This window comes from Osmerus mordax, chromosome 5 (assembly GCF_038355195.1).
Source record: "Osmerus mordax isolate fOsmMor3 chromosome 5, fOsmMor3.pri, whole genome shotgun sequence".
In the NCBI taxonomy this organism is placed as follows: Eukaryota; Metazoa; Chordata; class Actinopteri; order Osmeriformes; family Osmeridae; genus Osmerus; species Osmerus mordax.
In genome coordinates, this window is record NC_090054.1 from 7,539,918 (window position 1) to 7,563,311 (window position 23,394).

Consider the following 23,394-nt stretch of genomic DNA (forward strand, 5'->3'; position numbering starts at 1 on the left):
GTATAGGATGCTCATGCTTTCTAAACATAGAAAGTCCCCTCAACACAGGCCTAGTGCTGACCTTGGTTTGACAGCTTCAGACATGCCTGTAGGAGCTCCAGGAGTTGGGCCATAAATGTATGTCCTAATTTATAGCTAGGCCTCTGCATTCCTATGAGTGGTTTTTCCCACTCTTCTATAGTTCATAATCAGTCACAGCTTAACATAAGGTTTCCAAAAATATAATATAAGGGTTAACTGAGACATTCATTTTCAATCAGATAGTTCCATAATTGTAACCCATCTTCATCATTTCAGCAGTGTGACATCAATTTCTTCATCACTTTCTCTCTATCTCTTTAGTTTTCTTTCTTTTCCTGACTCCCTCCCACTTGTTGGCTAGTCTATAGTGCAGTGAAGGGGAATTTGATAGTCCACAAGATAATACTAGTACTCTAGTTAATTAAGACATTTACTGCCCTGAAACGCAGATGCCATGAAATGTCTTCAGAATATATTATCTCCCTGTCTTATTCTCATCCCTCCCCTTTCTCTTACTGTCTAATTTTTTACTGCCTTCACACCTTTCCCTACTTTCCCTCTCCTGGCCAGCTGAATGCGGAGCCAACGCAGTTGGATTGGATGGAGTTCTTCTCTCCCCTAACTATCCCTCTTATTATGACAACAACCACGAGTGTATCTACCGCGTCCAGACAGAACCTGGTAAGGGCATCACGATCACCACCAGCAACTTCCTGCTGCAAGATGGAGACTTCCTTAAGGTAAGAGTCAGATCCTTACACTCCTATATACCAGTGGCATGTGGTTCAACTTGGCAGGGAAAGGCAATACACATCTCAGTATTTTGAATGAAATGGTTTGTTGAGGGAGCTTTTCTCCTAGAAAAACACTCCTAGTGCATGCCCACACAGCTCTATTGACTATTAATAGGGTAATATGGTTTCCATGTTGTGAATTTGTGGAATATATACATTTATATGGAAACCAACAGGCTGCTGATAGACAGACCAGCAGACAGGAAGAAGGCAAGCTGACAGGGTGGAGGACAGGTAGATAGGCCAGGAGACAGACAGGCAACTAACAAACCACTATCTCTGGACCTGTACACCGAGTTCGGCCCTGCTGAAGTCAGGGCTGTAAGGAGACTGCTGCCATAGTGACGAGAAGCACTGGATTGTGACAGTGATGTATAACCTCTGATGGTTTTCAATAAGCAGCCAACTCTGCTGTAAAGTCCATATAACCTTACCAACAACCTATCGCCTACACTGAGTTCTGCAGCATACATCTTACTCTACTGAAGCTCACTGTTGTATGTTTTATAAACTCACTGTAACCTAGCCTATAATCTATATAAGGGTCACCTACACCTACACTAACCTGGTGTGCAATTATTAGCAAGAAAAATCTTAGTTCCCTCTGATATAGGCTGGTATTCTACACACACTTATTTCCCTCAAGACTTGTGTCTCCATACATAATTAAATGTATGAGTTTTAAATATGCACAGAATCACCCTGGAATGTACAAATCAATTGATTATATTTACTTTAAACTGTATTCTCATATGTCTCCTCTCCGTATCTTCAGGTGTACGATGGAGAGGACAGCACATCCCGTCTCCTTGGTAACTTCACCAGCAACGAGATGTCCAATGTGGTCATCAATAGTACATCCAATCACCTGTGGCTCGAGTTCAACAGCAATGGCACAGGAACTAATAAGGGATTCAGACTCTCCTACACCAGTGAGTTAGCACTCTCCGTGTGTTGCTAGTATCTTTGTTCTAGCAATGAGAACACATTCTTCAAAACAAATATATTTGATGCATACCAGTGGGTTATGTGTTAAGAGCATCATTACTGAGCTCCTCCCCATTACTGTGTGTTTACATCTGTGTGCACATCAGAGTATGTGTTCCAGCATCACCCTCCACTTTATATAACCTCATCTTAATATCCAGAGGTATGAAATCAATAAAGGGAGTTGTGGGAAGGGCAGTAGTTGTAACCTTGGATTGTAGCTGTGCCAGAGCAGGCCTAGGGCTAATAAGATATATGTAGACCTAATTTATCACCAGCAACAACATGAGGTTACAGTTTTTCCACAATTGTTAAAACACATTTCTTGAAACAGTCACCCCGTTTTTCAAAACTGTAAACACAAAACCAAATCTTCCAACTAAATTTCCGAAATCTCTGATTCTTCTGGCAAAATCAAACACTCGCCCCTAAACCATGTAACCTGTGCTCACATAAAACAATGCTGTCAGATCATAAAGACAGAAAATCAATATATAAACACGATGCAGCAATCATTAGACACAACACAAAAAAATTGAGAACACAGCATCCAGGGCATGTAGTAAAGACAAATTTGTTTATGTATACACAGTAAATGCATTTACGTAGCAATAAAGAAAAATGTATTTTTCTGGATTTTGGTGTTTCAACACCCATTGACACTTTCCTGATGTATGACTATGTTAATGCCGAATCCCAATACTCTGTCTTACCCCTACCCCTTACCCCTACCCCTTAGTTGTGCGTGTTCACGTGAGAGTAAGTGGTGTCCCAATACTCTTTTTGATCGAGGGGTAGGGCTAAGATGAAGGGGTATGAGGGGGAAAACCAAATATTTTCAGCTTAATTAATTGATTAAAAAATTAGGACAGTCTTGTTTTGTGCTCAACACAGTCCTGTACATATGTATTTGCAACCATGTTCTTAAAGTTTTTCACGATTGCTAAAACAAATTTCTTGAAACAGTCACCCATTTTCTCAAAACTGTAAACACAAAACCTCATCTTCAAGCACTATTTACTAAACCTCTGAATCCTCTTGCAACATGAAACTTTCGCCTCAAAACAGTTTTAACTGGGATCAAAATCAAACTTTCGCCTCGAAACAGATTTACCTGTGCTAAAATCAAACACTGCTCTCAAATCATAAACAAAGTGATCAAAATGATATACACTATCAAGCAGTCAGTAAACAATACACCAAAAAATTGAAAACACATTGTTCAAACATATAGTTCCCAGAGCACTTTGTCGACATCACAAGCAATATTTTCCCACCTTCAACAACCTGTTTCCACTCTGAACTGGCTTATATTGGTTGTGTCACATCATTTCAAACAAGTGAAATCAATTTTGAGTAGTTGTGTTTAGTCAATTACATGTTTTCTCAATTTGTATTTGATTGTCGCCATTTGTGTTTACCAGTATGGATGACATGTGCATTAGAGTGCAGAATGTGTTTTGAGAATGACAATGTGTTTAGAGTTTTGCTGAAAAGTCTAAGTGAGATCTGCAAATTGTGTTTTACCATGTGAAATGGTTTAACGTATTGACAACAGACTGCACAATTAGCTACATGAGTTCAGGCAACTGAGAACTTTGTTCAGCCAATGGGTTTTAGTGTTTTAGCAATTGAGAAGAACTGTAATTGAAACTTTTTTTTAAATCGCTAGTTTGCTACGATAACGTTACATTGCTGATTTGCACAGTCCCGCATTTCTCTCATTAGCCTTGAATGGACTCCATGCATGTCTACAGTTTTAATTAAACTGCATTAGCAACGAATTTTGTTTGATATCACTGCATACCACTACTTGCTTTGGAGACATCGATATACATAACTGTAACCAAGTGGTGTCTCATTTCATAGGGCTATGTAGCCCTTACCCCTCAGTTTCGAGGGACAAGGGCTAGTGGTAAACTAAGGGGTAGGGGTAAGGGGTCGGGGTAAGACAGAGAATTGGGATTCGGCCTTAGCCTGTGTTCTGCACCTCTCTTTCGCAACCGTCTCTGGAGGAGGGGATCCCTCACTGAATTGCTCCTCCCAAGATTCATTAAATTTTTTTCTCCTCTGGAAGTTTTTCCTTGTCTTCCTTGAGGATTGAGGTTGGCTGAGGGGCAGTTCTATGGGCGTATGTGAAGCCCTCTGTGACATTGCTTGTAAAAAGGGCTATACAAATACTGTACATTTGATTTGAAAATATTACAGTAACCATCACAACTTAGTACTGTCAACAAAGAACAAAGAAAAATGGGGTAAAAACCCTCTAATGTGCTGGATACAGCCTTGAAAACACTCCACACCACAGGCCAGTTCAATTTTGTATTTATTTTTTACCATGGTATATGGGTTTCGGTCATAGACCTTCCACCGCCACACAGAGAAAAACTCTTCAATTTGATTGATAAAAGGGCTGTATTTAAAAGGCAAACATTTACAGTAGAAAATGGTTGATGTTGAACTATTCTCGTATACGGACACGACGGTGAAAGCTGACATCCCAAACCAGCATTAGAAACAAGTGTGAACAATTTTGAGTCATTGTTTTTTACAGATGACAACTGTGTTGTAGTTGTGTTTACTGTTTTCCGCCTGTGTTTACCATTTTGCAGCACAAGTGCAAAATGTTTTTAGTGAATGAGAATGTGTTTAGAGTTTTGCCAAAAGAGAAGATTCAACAAATGGGTTTAGGCCTCTGAACATTTGATTCAGAGAATGGGGTTTAGTGTTTTAACAGTTGTAAAAAACTGTAAATATGCTGCAGTAGTCAATTGGGTTTCTCTGCACAGATCTGCTTTTTACCATCCTCCACTTTACCGTAATGAAAACTGGACATATTCCCTATAAGACTAACTACTTTGACTAAATAGAAGCTATCTGCAGGTTATATCATAAAGTGAATATATAAATGCAAGTATGAGGTGTGTGTGTGCTTCCCAGGATTTGCATCTGCATGTGTATTTTCTAATAGTTGTACTTTTTCCATGCAGGTTTTGACCTGGTCAAGTGCGAGGAGCCAGGAACTCCCAGCTATGGCTACAAGATACAAGATGATGGACACTTTGCCAACACCTTTGTCCTTTACAGCTGTAATCCTGGTTACAGTCTCCATGGTAGCAGTACACTCACTTGTTTGAGTGGGGAGCGCAGGGTTTGGGACAAACCTCTACCATCTTGTTTAGGTCAGTGCACAATTGTTTTTAAACATCCCTCTTTATAAAGGTTAGTAATAAACAAACAAAATATTCAAACCTTGTCTGACACGTTGCTGAGTCAACAACATGAGACTGGTACATTGCATGTCCATGTCATCTTCAATTACTTCATTTCTGTTTAGTGTGTGTAATTCCTTCTCCATTTCTTAAAAAGCTCTTTGATGTGGTAACACACCTCCAAATGGCTATGTACGCTAACAGGTTTGAACATAAATTCATGTAATGCCTACCCTAGAGAGAGAGAGAGAGTTTCTGTCTGTCCTCTGCTCTTTTTATCTCTCTTTTCTCCCATCATTTTTGGTTTCTCCCTCATCTCTTTCCTTCCATCAGTCAGTGATTAGTCCAGCAGATAGGCAGTGTGGAGAATGGATGCCTTTGCCCTGGGCTGTCATTATAGTTCTTCTTTTATTGAGTGAAGCACCAGAGCAGGGAATCCTTTGCTCTTTAGTCCTCTACATACACTATAACCAAATCAACCCATTCAACAGAGTTCAGTAGCTCGATGGTCTCTCCAGAATGATTTCTGCTTAACGTGCTGAATGTACCTGTGGAATGGAGTTCAGTGTGCAGTGTTTCCCCTACCATTATATTAGGGGGACGCCCCCGCCCCCCCAACGGCACCCCCCCTGGAAGGTCAAGTTAATAAAAGTTAATACAATTTTATATAGCCCAAGGAGCTGAATTTTAGTTAGTTTTCTGATACCATGTGTCTGATATGTCTGATGTCCTGACTGTTCACACAATCAGCAGTGCCAGAGATATTTGAGAAGATTGTGTGTGAAATTGTGACCATGTTGTGTGTTTCAAGCGGAGTGTGGAGGCCACATCACTGGTGCAGTGTCTGGGCGTATCCTGTCACCTGGTTACCCTGTGCCCTATGACAACAACCTACACTGCACATGGACCATCGAGGCAGACACTGGAAAGACCATCAGGTAATACGCCTTGGAATAAATTTAAATTTAGTCATTTAGCAGACGCTCTTATCCAGAGCGACTTACAGAAGTACAGGGACATTCCCCCAAGGCAAGTAGGGTGAAGTGCCTTGCCCAAGGACACAACGTCAGTTGGCATGACCGGGAATCGAACTGGCAACCTTCGGATTACTAGCCCGATTCCCTCACCGCTCAGCCACCTGACACCTGACTCTACCGGAATAGGAATGGCACTGGGACATCTGAAACATCAGATAACACTGGATGTCTAAACAACAAATGCTTCTATCCATCCAAATACAACTTTCACCCTCTACCCTCTCATTCTGCTAGAGGAAATGTTCCAGTGAATCAGGAAGTATCAAGCCCTGCAAGGCGTGTCTGCTGTGACAGAGCAATTGTTCTGCTTGGCAGTTAGGAGATGAGCTGTTATTAAATATGCGTCTCTGATTTCATCCCGAGGTCCTGATCGCTTCCTGTTGTTAAGATTTTTCTCTGGTTGTTTTAGAACTCTCAACGAACCACTTATGATAAACCAATTTGGTCCAGCTAGCTGTTCTTTAGTCAGACCGTTTTATCACTGCATGTCACTTCCTTGCATCTTCCTGGCATCATAGTGGACGAGGTGAGATGTGCAGGGTGATGCCGTCTCTACAATCCACTTGGTGGTGGAGGGCAGTATACTCAAAATGGTAACAATAAAGTTTAATCATCTTCCTACCACCTTGATATGTCAAAATATGACTGAATTACAGCTGTTTATACTTGAGTCAAATCTGACAAAGCTTGTCACGGGAGAAATGGCTTCATTTTTTATAAAGTAACCGAACACAGTGTTTCCCAGCAGCGAGAATAGCTCTCTGGGATTAGACGGGCTCCTTTGAAACATAAAGTCCTAGGATTGAATCCAGCCACAGTCATCAAGCATGTCATGTTACCGGATTATCTTTTTAGCGAAGCCAAGTATGCCACAGTAGCTGTCTGGCAGTATATTCATAATGGTAACGATAAAGTTTCATTCTCAGGAGATTTATATTTATACTTAGGACTAGGAGTCTATGGCAGCCCATAGAACTGATTGGTGAAAAGTTTTGAATTTTGGCACGCTGATTGGGAACGGTCTCCTGATTATTGTCGCTAAATCTCATGTTGACCACTGAAGCACTATAGCGCCACCAAGGGGTCAAAGTTGGAGGTGTGTTTACGCCCATAACTTTTGAACCGTAAGACCGTTTTTCTTAATTGAGGTATCATTGGATTCCTTAGACGCCGACGATTCGACTGAACCCTGTGACGTCATTGTCGTCCTGAAGGTATTTCCGTCGTTTGTATTTTAAGAAATGGCAACTTTTTCAAACTCCTCTTAGCCCGTTGCTCTGATTTTCATGAAAATCGTAACAGATCATCTTCAGACCATGCCGACTAAAAATCTTTAGAATTTTATCGATAAGTCAAACCATTCACGAATAACGTGCAAACGATTTTGACAAAGAGCACGCCAAAGCAGACGTGAGGCCTTGACTCTGCGACGATTTACCGTATGGAGACGAAACTTTGGAAATGTCATCGCGAGCATGTCATCTAATCATCTTCCTCCCACAATCACCTTGATATGTCAAAATATGACTGAATTACAGCTGTTTGTACTGGGGTCAAATCTGACAACACTCGCCACGGGAGAAATGGCTTCATTTTTTTAAATAAAGTAACCGAACACAGCATTTTCCAGCAGCGAGAATAGCTCACTGGGACAAGACGGGCTCCTTTGTAACACAAGGTCGTAGAATCGAATCCAGCCACAGGCATCAAGCAAGTCTAGATACCGGATTATCTGTTTAGCGAAGCCAGGTACACCACAGTAGCTTTCTAGCAGTTTAATCATAATGGTAACGATAACATTTCATTGTCAGGGGATTTATAGTCAAGAATAAGCTTATTTATTGTGCTTTGTAGATATAACGCTGCTACATCTAGCCAGCGCATTTGGTCTCAAAATGACATATTTACCAAACGCATCGGCTTATTGTTACAAAACTCGGTATACGTCTTTTGCGCAACGCCGTGAAGGTAATCAAAAGTTTCGGGGTAGCGCCACCGCGTTGCCGAAAAGTAAATTGCGATTTAAAAAAAGCAAATAATTTTTATTAAAAGTTTTGTTGTGCATGTCATGATACTGGTTTATCTGTTTAGTGAAGCCAGGTATGCCACAGTAGCTGTCTAACAGTATAAAGGTAATGATCATGTTTCATTCTCAGGGGATCTATACTCAAGAAGAGTCAGATTAATTGTGCTTTGTAGATATGTGTCCTCTAACCTCTAGGGGGGCGATCCCGTGTCTGACACATGTTAACTTGTGATACCAGCCGAATTGATGGCGCCATTTTGAATGAATTAATAAAACGTTTTTGTTCACTCCTCCTACAAAATCTATCAAATATTCACCAAATTTGGGACAGATTATCTTCAGACCACAATCACCTTGACATGTCAAAATAGGACTGAATTACAGCTGTTTAAACTTGGGCCAAATCGGACAACCGCTTGCCACAGGAAAAACTGCTTATATTTTTACCCAGTAACTGAACTGTGATTTGCAGCACTGAGAATCGCTCACTAGGATAAGTTGGTGTCCTGGCAACGGCAACGTCAGAGGTTTGAATCCAGCCAAAGCCGACGAGCTTGTCATGTCTCTGATTCTCTGTTTAGCGAGACTGTAAGCCACTGCAAAGGAAGCCAGGTACACCGCAGTCGCTAGTTACCTGTAGTCAAGCTACAAGCTATAGTCAATGCAATCCTCACACAAACTATCAAAATGATTTTCGATTTTCGAAAGACAATCGAAATCGGCAGCAGAGCCGCCAAACAGAAAGTTGTGTCGTATCTCAGCAAATCTTTGATGGATTCACGCCAAACTTGCTGCGTGTACTTGGAACACTCTTCTGAGGATGTCGAAAGTTTCTTCTAGGTCATCTGACCTGCTTGGCCACCCCATTGCTGCTTGCAGCTGTATTTGTATATAATTTTTTAGTCCATATCGCCCAGCCCTAATGTGATGGTAGTTGATGTGTGATGGTGGTTGAGGTGTGATGGTGGTTGAGGTGTTAGACAGTTGTCAGGTGTGAGACAATTCAGGCTGGACCATCAACGTTTACTTACAAGACAATGAATGTTTACTTAGTAGACTATGAACGTTTACTCTTTCAGCCTCCATTTCATTGTGTTTGACACGGAAGTGGGCCATGACATCCTGAAGGTGTGGGACGGTCCAACGGAGGGGGGTATCCTGCTGAAGGAGTGGAGTGGTTCAGCTCTGCCAGAGGACACTCACAGCACCTTCAATATCCTCACCTTGCAGTTTGACAGTGACTACTTCATCAGCAAGTCTGGTTTCTCCATACAATTCTCTAGTAAGCATATTCATTTGTTTTCATCTACGTACCTAACTACCTGCCTGCCGGCTGCCTGCCTGCCTGCCTGTCTGTCTGTCTGTCTGTCTGTCTGTCTGTGTCTGTTTTTCTCATTGTTCTTCTCCACATATTGCTCTTTGGGCCCATTTATGCACTGTGTCATGCAGAAGCAAACCACTGTTATGATAAACAACATTTTGCCATCTAAATATTTCAGGCAAGTATATGTAAATAAATGGAACATTACATTAGAATATAAATGGCTTTTTTCTGAGTTTGAGTCTCCACAAATGAGTTGCTTGCCATTCTGCTAGTTTACAATAATAACACCATGTTTGTGCCATCATCAAAATGAGCCTCAGAGTAAAGAATGTAGTATAATTTCAGCATGCACTGCTTGTATTTTTATGTATCGATTCATGGCTTTATGACTCCAGCTACCACGGCAACAACCTGTAACGACCCAGGAACACCCCTGAACGGTAGTCGTTATGGTGACAGCCGGGAGCCTGGTGACACCATCATGTTCCAGTGTGACCCTGGATACCAGGTGCAGGGCCAGGACAAAATCTCCTGTGTCCAGCTCAACAATCGCTTCTACTGGCAGCCTGACCCCCCCACCTGCATTGGTACATCCAATAACATGAACCATAACATAGAAGTGAGGGATGTTAAAATAAATGCACTGTGGGAGCTGTAAAGACAGTCAGCAGGTAGACAGGCAGGCAGATAGGGAGGGAGGCAGACAGATAGAAAAAGACAGATAGACATGTACAGTAATACTGTTAGAACTGCGTACTTTTAGTCCTTGATTATCTGCTGCACTGACTATATACATTTTTGTACTTCACTTTACACAAAACTGTCTACAAAATTAATAAACGGAATGTAAACGTCAACATGCAGGCACGTGTTCCAAAACCAAGTGTTTCTCTGCATGATGGAGAATTTTAGTGCTCTGACAATTAACTTGTTACAGTAAAGTACAGATATAGTGACAGACTCATGTAGCTTTGTGATAATGACCCCCAGCTTGGTCACTGCCACCATTCTCCTAGTTGACAGCTGCCAGTGTTGTCGTACTAAACTGTTTAGTGATCTTTATCCATCGGAATCTCATTTTGTGGCAACGTGTGGTGTTGAAGAGCCTTGCTGCGATAGTTAAAGATGATCTGTTTTTGTGATCTGTTTTCTCCCCCCCACCCCCCGGGTGACAGCTACCTGTGGAGGTAACGTGACAGGTCCCTCAGGTGTAATTCTATCACCCAACTACCCCCAGCCATACCCACCAGGGAAGGAGTGTGACTGGAACATCAAAGTCAATCCTGACTTTGTTATTGCCCTAATTTTCAAAAGGTACAGTATGTTGTCACTGTTATGTTTCTACAAGCTGTTAAGGATTAAGGAGCTACAGTACCAGTCAAAAGTTTGGACACATTTGGTATGTAGGATATGTAGACTGGGAGCCACAGCATAAATTCAGGAGCACATGGAGAGGATGAAGTATGGTGGCCCTGAAGTGCAAAACACACCCACTAATACGAGTACATCCCCCAAACGAAAACACCCCTCCCAAATACGAGTCAACTCCCCCCAAATAAGATGACTTGCTCAACTCCCCTCGAATACAAGGACACGCTCCCCCAAATGGGAAACGACATTACATTAAATCTAAACGGAAAGGGTGGATACAACACTTTTGTCGCTGATTGGATGCACAGTAACTAACAGGAAATAAGAAATTGATCAACAGAAGTACGAAATGCAATAATGACATTACGTGCACCAGTTTTTTTGCGGAAAAAATCTATTCACATTCGATTCGCGATTCAGTCTTTTGCGCAGTGGTTCCCAACCCTGGTTCTCAGGGTTGGGAAATGAATGGTCATAAGCAGGTTTCTGCAGAGATGGATAATGACCCATTCATTTGAATCAGGTGTGTTGGAGCAGGGAAACATCTAAAACATGCAGGACAGGTGTCCCCTGAGGACCAGGGTTGGGAACCACTGTTCTGGCGATTCACATCGATTCACAAATTTCAAAAAGTTTTTTATTTATTTATTTATTTATCTTAGAAAATTTGTGAATCGATTTTTAATCGAATGGTGACCCCAAGAATCGATTTGAATCGTGAGGTACCAAAAGATTCCCACCTTTAATTACTTGCCTACATCTACTTTCGGAAACAGTAGTTCACTTTTGCTATTTCACTGAGGCGTTAGCATCATTGGCCTTACAGCGGTCTGTGATAGAGCTAGCTTCATAATTTTTCATCATTGAGGAGTCAGTTGGCTGAGCGGTGAGGGAGTCGGGCTAGTAATCCGAAGGTTGCCAGTTCGATTCCCGGTCATGCCAACTGACGTTGTGTCCTTGGGCAAGGCACTTGCCTCGGGGGAATGTCCCTGTACTTACTGTAAGTCGCTCTGGATAAGAGCGTCTGCTAAATGACTAAATGTAAATTTTAAATCGTTAAAATAAACATTCTTCACAAATAAATGTTCGTTTTAGGATTCATGACATTAGATTGCATGTAAACGATTCGTTGGTGAAATTATTATAATATAGTCCTACCTGTAGTTTTAAAACCAGTAGCTCACTGTAACGGTGCGTGTACACTGCAGTGATGCGAATCGCTTGCCATCGCTCGCCTTCCCACAGTGCACCACGCTCGGGGGCGTGTCAGACAGATTTATGCAGAGTTGTAGTTCTCTAAAGTTACTGTTGTATTTCGTATAACGTCATGGTAAAGTGTGCAGACTTGGGTTTACGTACTCGTAATATCAATCAAAATACAAAACTGTTTAATAGACATACAACACATTGACGTGTAAAAACGTTTTATTATATTCCTCAAAGTCTCTGCTAATCTGTCAATACGAATAGGGAGTCACAGCCGGGCTAGCTAGATAGTTACCACAGAACGAAGTTACGTTTTGTTCCGAGACTTAATTTAAAAGTACAAAAAAAACATCATCCTAACTAGGCTTAGGCCTAGTTATTTTTTTTTTACTGATTAACTAATAATTGGTTATCGTAGTTAAAATTGCTCTTCACGGGTGATCTTGATCTATTTTGATTATTTGTTCTTATCTTCAATTAAAAACTACTTTTACATTTGTTCAATTTGTTCCGTTAACCTGTTGAATTTGTCTTTTCTATCTTTTAACGCTAGGGGGATGCAAAATACGATTAAAAGAAAAGCACTATTTCTATGCTAGACAATACAGGGCTGATTTCTGTTATATTCAAGAATCTCATTGCTTAATGATGATGCCAAATTCTGGAATTTGTTGGGGGACTTCGATATGGTTTTCACATGGTTCTGAACATTCAGCCGGGGTGATGACACTGAAAAATATGTTTAATGGTGAAGTTGTGCATTCATTTTGTGATTCAGACGGGCACTTTGTTTGTTTTCTACTCAATTGTAATGATACTTTTATTATTACAGCTAGTGTTTACGGATACAATAGGAAGTTAGACAATGATAATCTTCTGGAGGTCATAGAATGTTCAAGTTTATAGAATGGTTGGACAAACATAAAGATATAAAAATGTAATTTTTTATGAAAAATCAACAACAAGTGGGACACAATCATGAAGTGGAACGAAATTTATTGGATATTTCAAACTTTTTTAACAAATCAAAAACTGAAAAATTTGGCGTGCAAAAGTATTCAGTGCCTTTACTTTCAGTGCAGCAAACACTCCAGAAGTTCAGTGAGGATCTCTGAATGATCCAATGTTGACCTAAATGACTAATGATGATAAATAGAATCCACCTGTGTGTAATCAAGTCTCCGTATAAATGCACCTGCTCTGTGATAGTGTCAGAGGTCCGTTTAAAGCGCAGAGAGCATCATGAAGAACAAGGAACACACCAGGCAGGTCCGAGATACTGTTGTGGAGAAGTTTAAAGCCGGATTTGGATACAAAAAGATTTCCCAAGCTTTAAACATCCCAAGGTGCACTGTGCCAGCGATAATATTGAAATGGAAGGAGTATCAGACCACTGCAAATCTACCAAGACCCGGCCGTCCCTCTAAACTTACAGCTCATACAAGGAGAAGACTGATCAGAGATGCAGCCAAGAGGCCCATGATCACTCTGGATGAACTGCAGAGATCTACAGCAGAGGTGGGAGACTGTCCATAGGACAACAATCAGTCGTATACTGCACAAATCTGGCTTTTATGGAAGAGTGGCAAGAAGAAAGCCATTTCTTAAAGATATCCATAAAAAGTGTTGTTTAAAGTTTGCCACAAGCCACCTGGGAGACACACCAAACATGTGGAAAAAGGTGCTCTGGTCAGATGAATCCAAAATCGAACTTTTTGGCAACAATGCAAAACGTTATGTTTGGCGTAAAAGCAACACAGCTCATCACCCTGAACACACCATCCCCACTGTCAAACATGGTGGTGGCAGCATCATGGTTTGGGCCTGCTTTTCTTCAGCAGGGACAGGGAAGATGGTTAAAATTGATGGGAAGATGGATGGAGCCAAATACAGGACCATTATGGAAGAAAACCTGATGGAGTCTGCAAAAGACCTTAGACTGGGACAGAGATTTGTCTTCCAACCAGACAATGATCCAAAACATGAAGCAAAATCTACAATGGAATGGTTCACAAATAAACATATCCAGGTGTTAGAATGGCCAAGTCAAGTCCAGACCTGAATCCAATCGAGAATCTGTGGAAAGAACTGAAAACTGCTGTTCACAAACGCTCTCCATCCAAACTCACTGAGCTCGAGCTGTTTTGCAAGGAAGAATGGGCAACATTTTCAGTCTCTCGATGTGTGCAACTGATAGACATACCCCAAGCGACTTACAGCTGTAATCGCAGCAAAAGGTGGCGCTACATAGTATTAAGTTAAGGGGCAGAATAATTTTGCACGCCCAATTTTTCAGTTTTTGATTTGTAAAAAAAGTTTGAAATATCCAATAAATTTCGTTCCACTTCATGATTGTGTCCCACTTGTTGTTGATTTTTCAAAAAAAAAAAAATTCTTATATCTTTGTTTGAAGCCTGAAATGTGGCAAAAGGTCGAAAAATTCAAGGGGGGCGAATACTTTCGCAAGGCACTGTATCTTGATAATTGGTGCCCTATTTGCTTATTACAATGATTATAAATTGCTGGCCCTAATACTGGCTAGAAGACTTAAAAACAATTTTGGACTCACAATCGGGTTTCATGAAAAATCGGCACAGAGAGAGATCAAAATAACCCAATCAACCAATGACACTACACTTCATTCAGAACCAAAACCACATTTTTGTGGACACTGAATTAATCAGTACATTTTCAAGGGCATGTGGTGTATACCTGAATTTGGCAAAATGTGAGCTTATGGCCGTCAAAGCTTGTTCTGAAACGTCTTACTATGGTATTCCTCTTAAAAATGAGGTTCAATATTTGGGAATAGTGATTACTAAGTATCAACATAGAAGATGTTTACTAAACTTCAATCCTATTGTTGAAAAAACTAAAAGGAAATTAAATCAGTGGCTTACAAGATATCTTTCTTTAAGAGGCAGTGTTTACATTACAAAGGCAGAGGGTATTTCGAGACTGACTTATAAAGCAATGGCTTTGCATCTAAATATTTTGAAACATTAAATAATACATTAATTAATTGGCTTCGTCGGATTATCAGAAATTCTGTTTCCATTTGGAACTTTATCCCCTCCCATATTTGTTCAAACCTTGATAGTATACAATTTTTTCTCAGTTGTAATTATAGTATTGAATAAATACCGGTGAAACTGTCTGAATTTCATCGCCAAGCCTTTTTGTCGTGGTCTTTCATTTTCAAATATAACTTTTCACCTCATATGTATTATGTATAGAACAATAAGGACATCTCTTTTTTCTGAAACATTGGTTTGGTAATGGCATCACAGTGGTAGATCAGTTATTTAATGAAAATGGTTTAGTTTACACTTATGAAGAGTTTCTGGCAAATTATAAGATTCCTGTAACACCGGGGGGCTATGCTAGAGTTTTAGGTGCAATATCTTCAAAAGTGTGTATGCTGTTTAGACAGGGGAAAAGAATAGACCTTCAACACTGGTCCCCACCTACTATATTAAACTTATGTCGGTAATATTTGTTTCTCTTTTAACTCACGTAACAGATCCATAAGAGAGTTACTTCAAAGGGACTCTGTATCTCTGCCTTATATTTATTCATATTAGAATAGTTTAACAGACAATATTATGTGTTAAAAGGTTTGGCTTATACCGAATCAATATTTAGTTACGAACAAGTTAACAAGTTAAAGGGGTATCATTTAAAATTATACATAGGATTTACCCGGTGAAACATTATTTTCTTAAATTTACAGTTAGAATTGATTATAGTTGTACCTTTTGTGACAGTCACCCTGAAACTAGTCCGTCTGAAAAATCGGTCCATCGTGGTGAAGAATGAGCTGAGTCGCTAGGCGAAGCTCTCTATTTACCAGTCGATCTACGTTCCTACCCTCACCTATGGTCACAAACTGTGGGTAGTGACCGAAAGAACGAGATCGCGAATACAAGCGGCCAAAATTAGCTTTGGTGTGCGGGCTCTCCCTTAGGGTGAGAAGCTTGGTCATCCGGGAGGGGCTCAGAATAGAACCGCTGCTCCTCCGCGTTGAGAGGGGCCAGTTGAGGTGGCTCGGGCATCTGATAAGGATGCCTCCTGGACGCCTCCCTGGTGAGGTGTTCTGGGTACGTCCCACTGGGAAGAGGCCCCGGGGAAGACCCAGGACACACTGGAGGGACTATGTCTCTCGGCTGGCCTGGGAACGCCTCGGTGTCCCCCAGGAAGAGCTGGTGGAAGTGGCCGGGGAGAGGGAAGTCTGGGCCTCCCTGCTTAGGTTGCTGCCCCCGCGAACCGACCCCCGGACAAGCGGCAGATAACGAACGAACGAACCCTGAAACTGTGGTTCATTGGTTTTGGCACTACCCGTTTGTTAAACCATTTTGGCAGAATGTTTGTGATTTTATTACAGAGAATATTGATGTGCAATTTATGTTGTTGTGGAAGCACTTGGTATTCGGTCTTTTAGAAGCTGTGGAGAGAATCGTAATCAGGTTTATTTAATGAATTTTATTATTTTAATGGAAAAGTTCTTTATTCACAAACCTAAGCTTTCACGTAAAAAAAACTGTTTTATTTCTTTCAAGAAAAAACTGCAAAAAGCTGTGAAAACTTTGAAGACCTGTAAACATTTAAATATTTGTATTTAATTCTACAATAAGCACCCCCTAGTGGACGATTTGTTGATATATCTTTGTAATATATTTTTCGAAGATATGGCATAATCTTTCAGTTAATACATTTTTTTTAAAGTGTTATCATAAACATTGAGCAAAACTCCTTTTCATGAGCCAGGATAGGCTACTGAGCGCACTTGCTCCTTTATTGAAGTCACAGTTAACATGACCACAATGAATGAATAAAAAGACAAAATCAAGCTCAATCAACTGCAATAAACAACAGCTAATTTAAAACTGACAGTTACAAAATATGCCACTAGTTGAGTAGGCCTAGGTTACAGTACAGCATTAGCATATCGCCTAAACACAAAGTATTAGATTTATCCAAATTTGGAATTTGCCCAAAATATCAAAATCAACGGTAAACTTTCATGTAACGCCTGTTCCGCTTTACCGCTTATGAACAGCGCCCAAGTTCGCTTACTTACACTCTAAACTAAGTAGACTAGTCTAATAAACCCCAGTGTGAGTGTGTAACTAACGTGTAAGTATGTATAATGTCTCAAATATGTGTAGAGTGCGTGACAGGCTACTTTAATCGAATATACCTATGAGAGAAGATGGTGCAAGCTTAACTCTAAATAGGAATGAAGAAACAATAGGATTACATTGAAAAGGATTGACCCATTTAATGATTCGGTGGGTCGTAAAACTATTAACCAAGGTCAATAGTCACAAGATGATTAAAGATAATACTTTTCTAGCATCATATACAGAAAGAACTTTAACCATCCATAAGTGCTAGTAATCACAAACAGTAGGTTATCACATGAACATCATTACACAGTAATTAACACAGTTAGGGGCCCCCAATAAACAACACATCAATTACACATTACTAAAGCCGGCAATGTTATAAATCAATAAATGTCAATACTCGGTACCGAGTGCTAATAAAGGTCTCTGACGGTGCAGGCCTGATTTGGAGAGTCGAAGCAGCCCAAGCTGCTGTACGATGGCGGCTACTGTTACACGCCCAAGAGCGTGTACTCACCAACCCCGAAGGTTGTAATGGCGCCCCGAAGCTACAGCTCTGGGTGCGGGAAGAAAGTGGCGCGAAACCACAACTCTGGGGAACAAAGCTCTGACAAACTTCCAGCGTTGACCTCGCCGGGTGGATTTAGATAGCCTGGTCCTAACCAGACTCTCGTGCATTGCATTTGTACAGAGAGTCTGGCCTCGCTCCATTGACAAGCATTGACTTCCTTGTAGGCGGGTACTCTGTTGAAGTTTAAAACTATTGGATCTGCCCAGAGCCACTCTGATCTGCCATAACCAAGCTAGTGTTCGCCTTAGCCAATTCATTAACCACTACTGTAACAGAGCTAGCTGCCGTAGCTGGAAAATCAAACTGTTCCCAAACCCCGTGGGGAGGAGGGCCACAACATTAAGGCCACCAACAAAACTCAGAAAAACTTGTTCTTGCTCCAGCTTTAGCTGTTGGATATTCGGCAGTGTTGCCACAACAGACCGAATGGCTTTGCTCGCATCTTTCTCCGCCGCCATAACGGAACTACAACACAAACTAGAGCACAACATCAACGTCATCGTTCTCAGCAACTCCCTCTGTTCGCTGATTCGCCGGTAGAAAATCAACCTGAAAAATCTGACTTACGTACCTCATGGCCAGACCTATGTACAGAAGCAAAAATAAAATTGAGCGGAAGTACGTAGGAGGGCAGAGCCAGGCTAGGATTTAGCAGGCTGGAGCAAACAATCCAGCGCGGTCCTCACAGGTGCTAGGGCACACGGGTCCAACGTTGTCCTCAGGGTGTAGGAGATATTCTGCTCTAGGCTAAACGGACTACAACTCCAGCCACAGTCACAGCGGGACTATGGCTAGGCAGGAACACGGTACCAACTGAACAGTTCTCGTAACTTCAACTGAGGCAAAAGTTAACCGTTTTCCATAGAGGCTGGCTATACAAAAACATAGAAGCTAGGTTTAGCTAGCTTATACACTAGGCATCGAAGCTACGTTTAGCTAGCTTATACACAAGGCCCAACGTCGACGCGCCACGAGAGCTTGGAGTCCAGCTTCTCCCGTGAGCGGTCGCGTCGCAAGAGAGAAAAGAAAAGTAACATCTCGACAGTGAAAGTAGACCAGGGCGTAACTTCCGCCCTAACAATCAACAGAAAACCAATTAAAACAGTGGAATTTTGCTATTGCCCTTGATTGACAAGTTTGTTGACCAAACACATAATACAAATGTACTGGTAGTAGTAAATAATAGGTGTTTTAGAATAACAAAAAGGACACTATTACAGATTGTAGAACATGTAAGGAATGTAGATATGACTCACTAAAGGTGAACATGTGTTTAACAGTAAATGTTAAGGGTTATTAATATTTGTGCACACATAAAATAACCCAGGGGGTTACATTCACAAAATACAACACCTACAGTCATTGCTCTCTGAAGGCTTCAAAGACCTGGGGGGTATTCCATCAAAGTAAATTAAGGCTTATTTGGACAAGTCTTGCTTACTTCAGCTAGAATTTCATTTACATGTATGCATTTAGCAGACACTTTTATTCAATGTGACTTCCAAGAGAGAGTTTTACAAAAGTGCATAGGTCACTGATCATAACAAAGAGATAGCTCCAAACATTGCGGGTAGCAAAACATGATGCATACATTGTGAAAACCAAATAAGTCCCAAAGGGAATACCAATAAGAGCATGTAGTTAGACAAGTTACAATTAAACAGCAAGAACCTCAAAAGTGCAAGAGTGTACCTGTGGAAAGCATTTTTGTCCGTGTTCGGAAACATAAGTGCAGACCTTTTTTTCTCACAATATGACCCAGCATGAATTAATTTACTTGTTTATTTAATCTACAAACAATGTATTAATTTAAATAAACAAGTTAAAGGGGTCATTAATTGCAAAAACGATTTTACCTTGTCATAGTTGAATACATATACATTTATGCATTTAGCAGACGCTTTTATCCAAAGCGACTTCCAAGAGAGAGCTTTACAAAAGAGCATAGGTCACTGATCATAACAACGAGATGCCCCAAACATTGCGAGCAGCCAAAACATGAAGCATACATTGTGGAAAACCAAATAAGTGCCAAAGGGAAGAACCATAAGAGCATGCAGTTAAACAAGTTACAATTGAACAACATGAAACTCCCCACAAGAGTGTACCTGTAGAAAAAAAAACAATCAACAGTAAAAATATTTCACAGCGAGTACAAGAATTTGAAACCGTTACAACTAACCAACAAGAGAAACAAATATCTCAATAAGAGTCATCCTGGAGGAAACTAACATCAGGTCCAGCCAAGCATTCCTAAGTGCCGTTGTACTCCCGGAACAAGTGCGTTTTGAGCCTTTTCATGAAGGTGGGGAGACAGTCAGTGTCCCTGATGGAGGTGGGGAGTTGATTCCACCATTGGGGGGCCAGACAGGAGAAGAGCTTGTGTTGGGACCGGGCGCTCTTGAGCGGTGGGACCACCAGATGGTTGTCAGAAGAAGACCGTAGGTGGCGGGTGGGGGTGTAAGGCTGGAGGAGAGACTTGATGTAGTCGGGTGCAGTCCCGTTAATCTCTGTTTTCAAAACAAAATCTAGGCGGAAATAGAAACTTTCACTTTCCTTATGTTCAAGCTTCTATTACTCAACACTAGTAGGACTGACAGGGGTCCTGACAACAGGGGAAATAACTTCAGAGTGTCAGCTTTCAAAAGAGACCAGTTACATGCATGTACTCCAAATGGTTCAAGAACAGCTTCCAATTTACTTTGGGTATGCTGTTTAGGCGTTTTTAGGCACATTTAACAGGATTCTTAATTAAGGTTAGTAGTTAGATAGACTTTTGATTTAAGTAAGGGGAGTGCCGAACATGTACTGTCGCCGTTTGACTTCCTAAGCAGCTGTGTAGATGTTTTTGTAGTGTCTCGTGTAGGCTACAGCATTGCAGTGAGCACGACTGGTTTGAAACCACAGGTAATGATAATTTCACCCACAAATCGTTTACTTTTAATGTAATGTCATAATAAATCCTACAACGAAAATGTATTTGTGAGGAATGTTTATTTTAATGATTGAAAACAGATGCATCATAGACCACTGTAGTATGTGTTGCCCGGGCAACAGAGGCTAATGCATGATGCTAATGCTTCAGTGAAATAGTAGACTACCGTTTCCGAAAGTAGATGTGGGCCTACTTCCTTAATAATATCAGCTAATATTGTACATTACATTTCACAATTGTGTTTCACATCACAAAGTAAAATGAGTAAATAGTTATCACCCTGGCCTCTTTGCTTGTGGCGTTTCTGAATCTGCCTTGCAGTAAAGCTATAGTTAGCCTAGCTATCCCTAAGTTAACAGATGCGAAACGAATGTTCTGCTACAGGTAGTCACGCGTGTTTTCGTCAGTGACTGTGGCTAGCAAATTAGCCACCGTTAGCTTCACTTTTCACCACAAAAACGCAATTTCTACTTAAACCACGCAAACCTGAATGGGGATAGCAGACCATGCTAAAAAAGCCGAAAATTGTGAAAATTTTAGTGGTGGGCATAGATTTTTTTTTTTTATCTAGATTAATCTCACTGTAATATTGGCGTTAATCTAGATTAAAATGGCTCATTTCAATTCCTCCGAAGGCATTTAGAATATGTGTGCTACCCAAATAATGACTAAAAGTAAGTCTTTGAGAACGGGTTTCTCAAGCCAGGTGGCGCATTAGACCAGGAGCTCATGTTTCCAAAATGCATCAAAACTGCTTGAGAAAGCTGTTCTACTATGATAATTGGAGATGAAAATAAATTATGTTCAATAAAATGTACTTGTGTTTATTAACTGTTTATTAGATTAGTTAGCTTGGCTGATAGAGCTGTGCTGACGGGCTTGCCTCGGTTGCACTCAAACATCGTAGTTTGACGACGACTCTTCCCCTGCGCTACATCAGTGCTTGGCCCGGCATCTTCCGCATTAGCTAAGGGATGCTTTGCGTTTAGGTGGTATTTGAGACTGGAAGAACTCGTACAGTAAACTAATTCCGCATAGCACAAGGTGCAAACAACCTTAGTCTTGTCGAGGTTTCCATTGGGAAGCTTCTTAAAAATACGGACCTGGAGCAAGATGAAGGCAGAAAACAGAAGAAAAGAGAAGAAAAGAAGAAGAAAATTGCAAAACAATAAGGGCAAAAATTCAGAAAGATGAGCTGCAGGAAAATGTGAGAATTTTGTAGAAAACCAGTTGCTGAAGTCTGGGTTGAACGAATTTGAAGGTAAAAGGACAATACTGGAATGACTTGAACTTGCTGGAAAAACGTAGCAACCGTAGGTCATTGGCAACAGACTGGCAACATTTCTAACCTAGAATCTAGGTTTCAGGTTCAAGACGGAGGAGAAACTAATCACGTGTGCCTGCACACCCAGTCCTGTTCAGACACTTAATTTAAGATGACATCAAAATAATAATTCATAGTGCAGGGTTGCCAATGTTGTCGTTGTCCCTGGTGAGTTTTTTAATACTTAAATAATAAGATCATGCTACATCTAACCAGAGGATCATTTCTTTCAAGTGTGTCAAAGTGGTATTTTTACAGACTGTATAACACCGTAGGCTTGAATAATAGCCGAAGGCGTGAAGCTAGAGAGAGGATGCAATGGAAAATTTCCTACATAAGCTAGATCTACTGCTTCAAATTGAAAACGGAGACCATCTTTTGATTAAAGACAAGTTCCTTAACCTCTGTTGTCAATATCGCCAATAAAAAGTAAATACTCTTCAGTTGCGAAGCATTTGTTTGTAGCTATACTGAATGATAGTTATTAGACCGTATGTGACCTGGTTTCGCCGTTCTATTAGCAGCCATGATGACAGTAGAGTCACTAGAATGGCCATAACTAACAAAAGTTCAAATATCGAATCTGTTCGCTGTTCTACATTGCCCACATAATTACGTATATTTCATTCCAAGACTGCCGAAACCATAGATATCCTTTATGTGTCTGTGCGGTCAGAAATACAACTCTTTAGGCAGTTTCAAAAACGTTCATGGTGCTTGTCTGTTTGGTTGCCACGGTGATGGCGCATCTGTGATAGCTAACGAGCTAGGCATAGAGAAAAACGAACATTTACCTAGCATCCACACCTCAAACAAGTTGACCTAGACGCAAAACTACACGTCCAATATATAAAATGAGGATATTTTCCGAGACCCAAGACTCTGCCGACCCCCCCTCGTTGTCTTGCGACCTCCCGGGGGGTCGCGACCCCCACTTTGAGAACCACTGATATAAAGGACATCTCTAGTTTCGGCAGAGTCTTGGGTCTCGGAAAATATCCTCATTTTATATATTGGACGTGTAGTTTTGCGTCTAGGTCAACTTGTTTGAGGTGTGGATGCTAGGTAAATGTTCGTTTTTCTCTATGCCTAGGTCGCAAGACAACGAGGGGGGGTCGCGAGAAGATTTCCAGAAATCAAGGAACATTGTAAAACAATTAGAAATAGCAAATAGCTCGCTTTTACTGTCGAACTTCCGAACTAGCATCACATCAAGCATTGCATTGCATTAACAGGTTAGCTGGGGTGGCGTATACGGGGGCCGGTTCTGGTGGGCAGGTCTGGATCAGATCCAGGGCCTCTTTTTACTCCCACGTAAGTAAACCACCTCCGTGGATGCGGGGGTCGCAAGTCACTGGCACCATTACTTTAGGGGTCGTGGGCTGAAAAGTTTGATAACCCCTGCTTTATATGTCTGTGCGGTCAGACATATGTCTCTACCGGCAGTTTCGAAATCG

General features: G+C 41.0%; 1 protein-coding gene across 1 annotated transcript in view; it reads left to right on the plus strand.

The window, feature by feature from the left end:
• Window positions 1–23,394, plus strand: part of LOC136943695 (CUB and sushi domain-containing protein 1-like) — a 402,237-nt gene that overhangs the window by 174,194 nt on the left and 204,649 nt on the right. Inside the window, 7 exon segments of the mRNA XM_067237118.1 lie at window positions 592–761; window positions 1,591–1,747; window positions 4,793–4,984; window positions 5,826–5,952; window positions 9,157–9,359; window positions 9,797–9,988; window positions 10,577–10,715. Coding sequence (XP_067093219.1) covers window positions 592–761; window positions 1,591–1,747; window positions 4,793–4,984; window positions 5,826–5,952; window positions 9,157–9,359; window positions 9,797–9,988; window positions 10,577–10,715 — 1,180 coding nt within the window.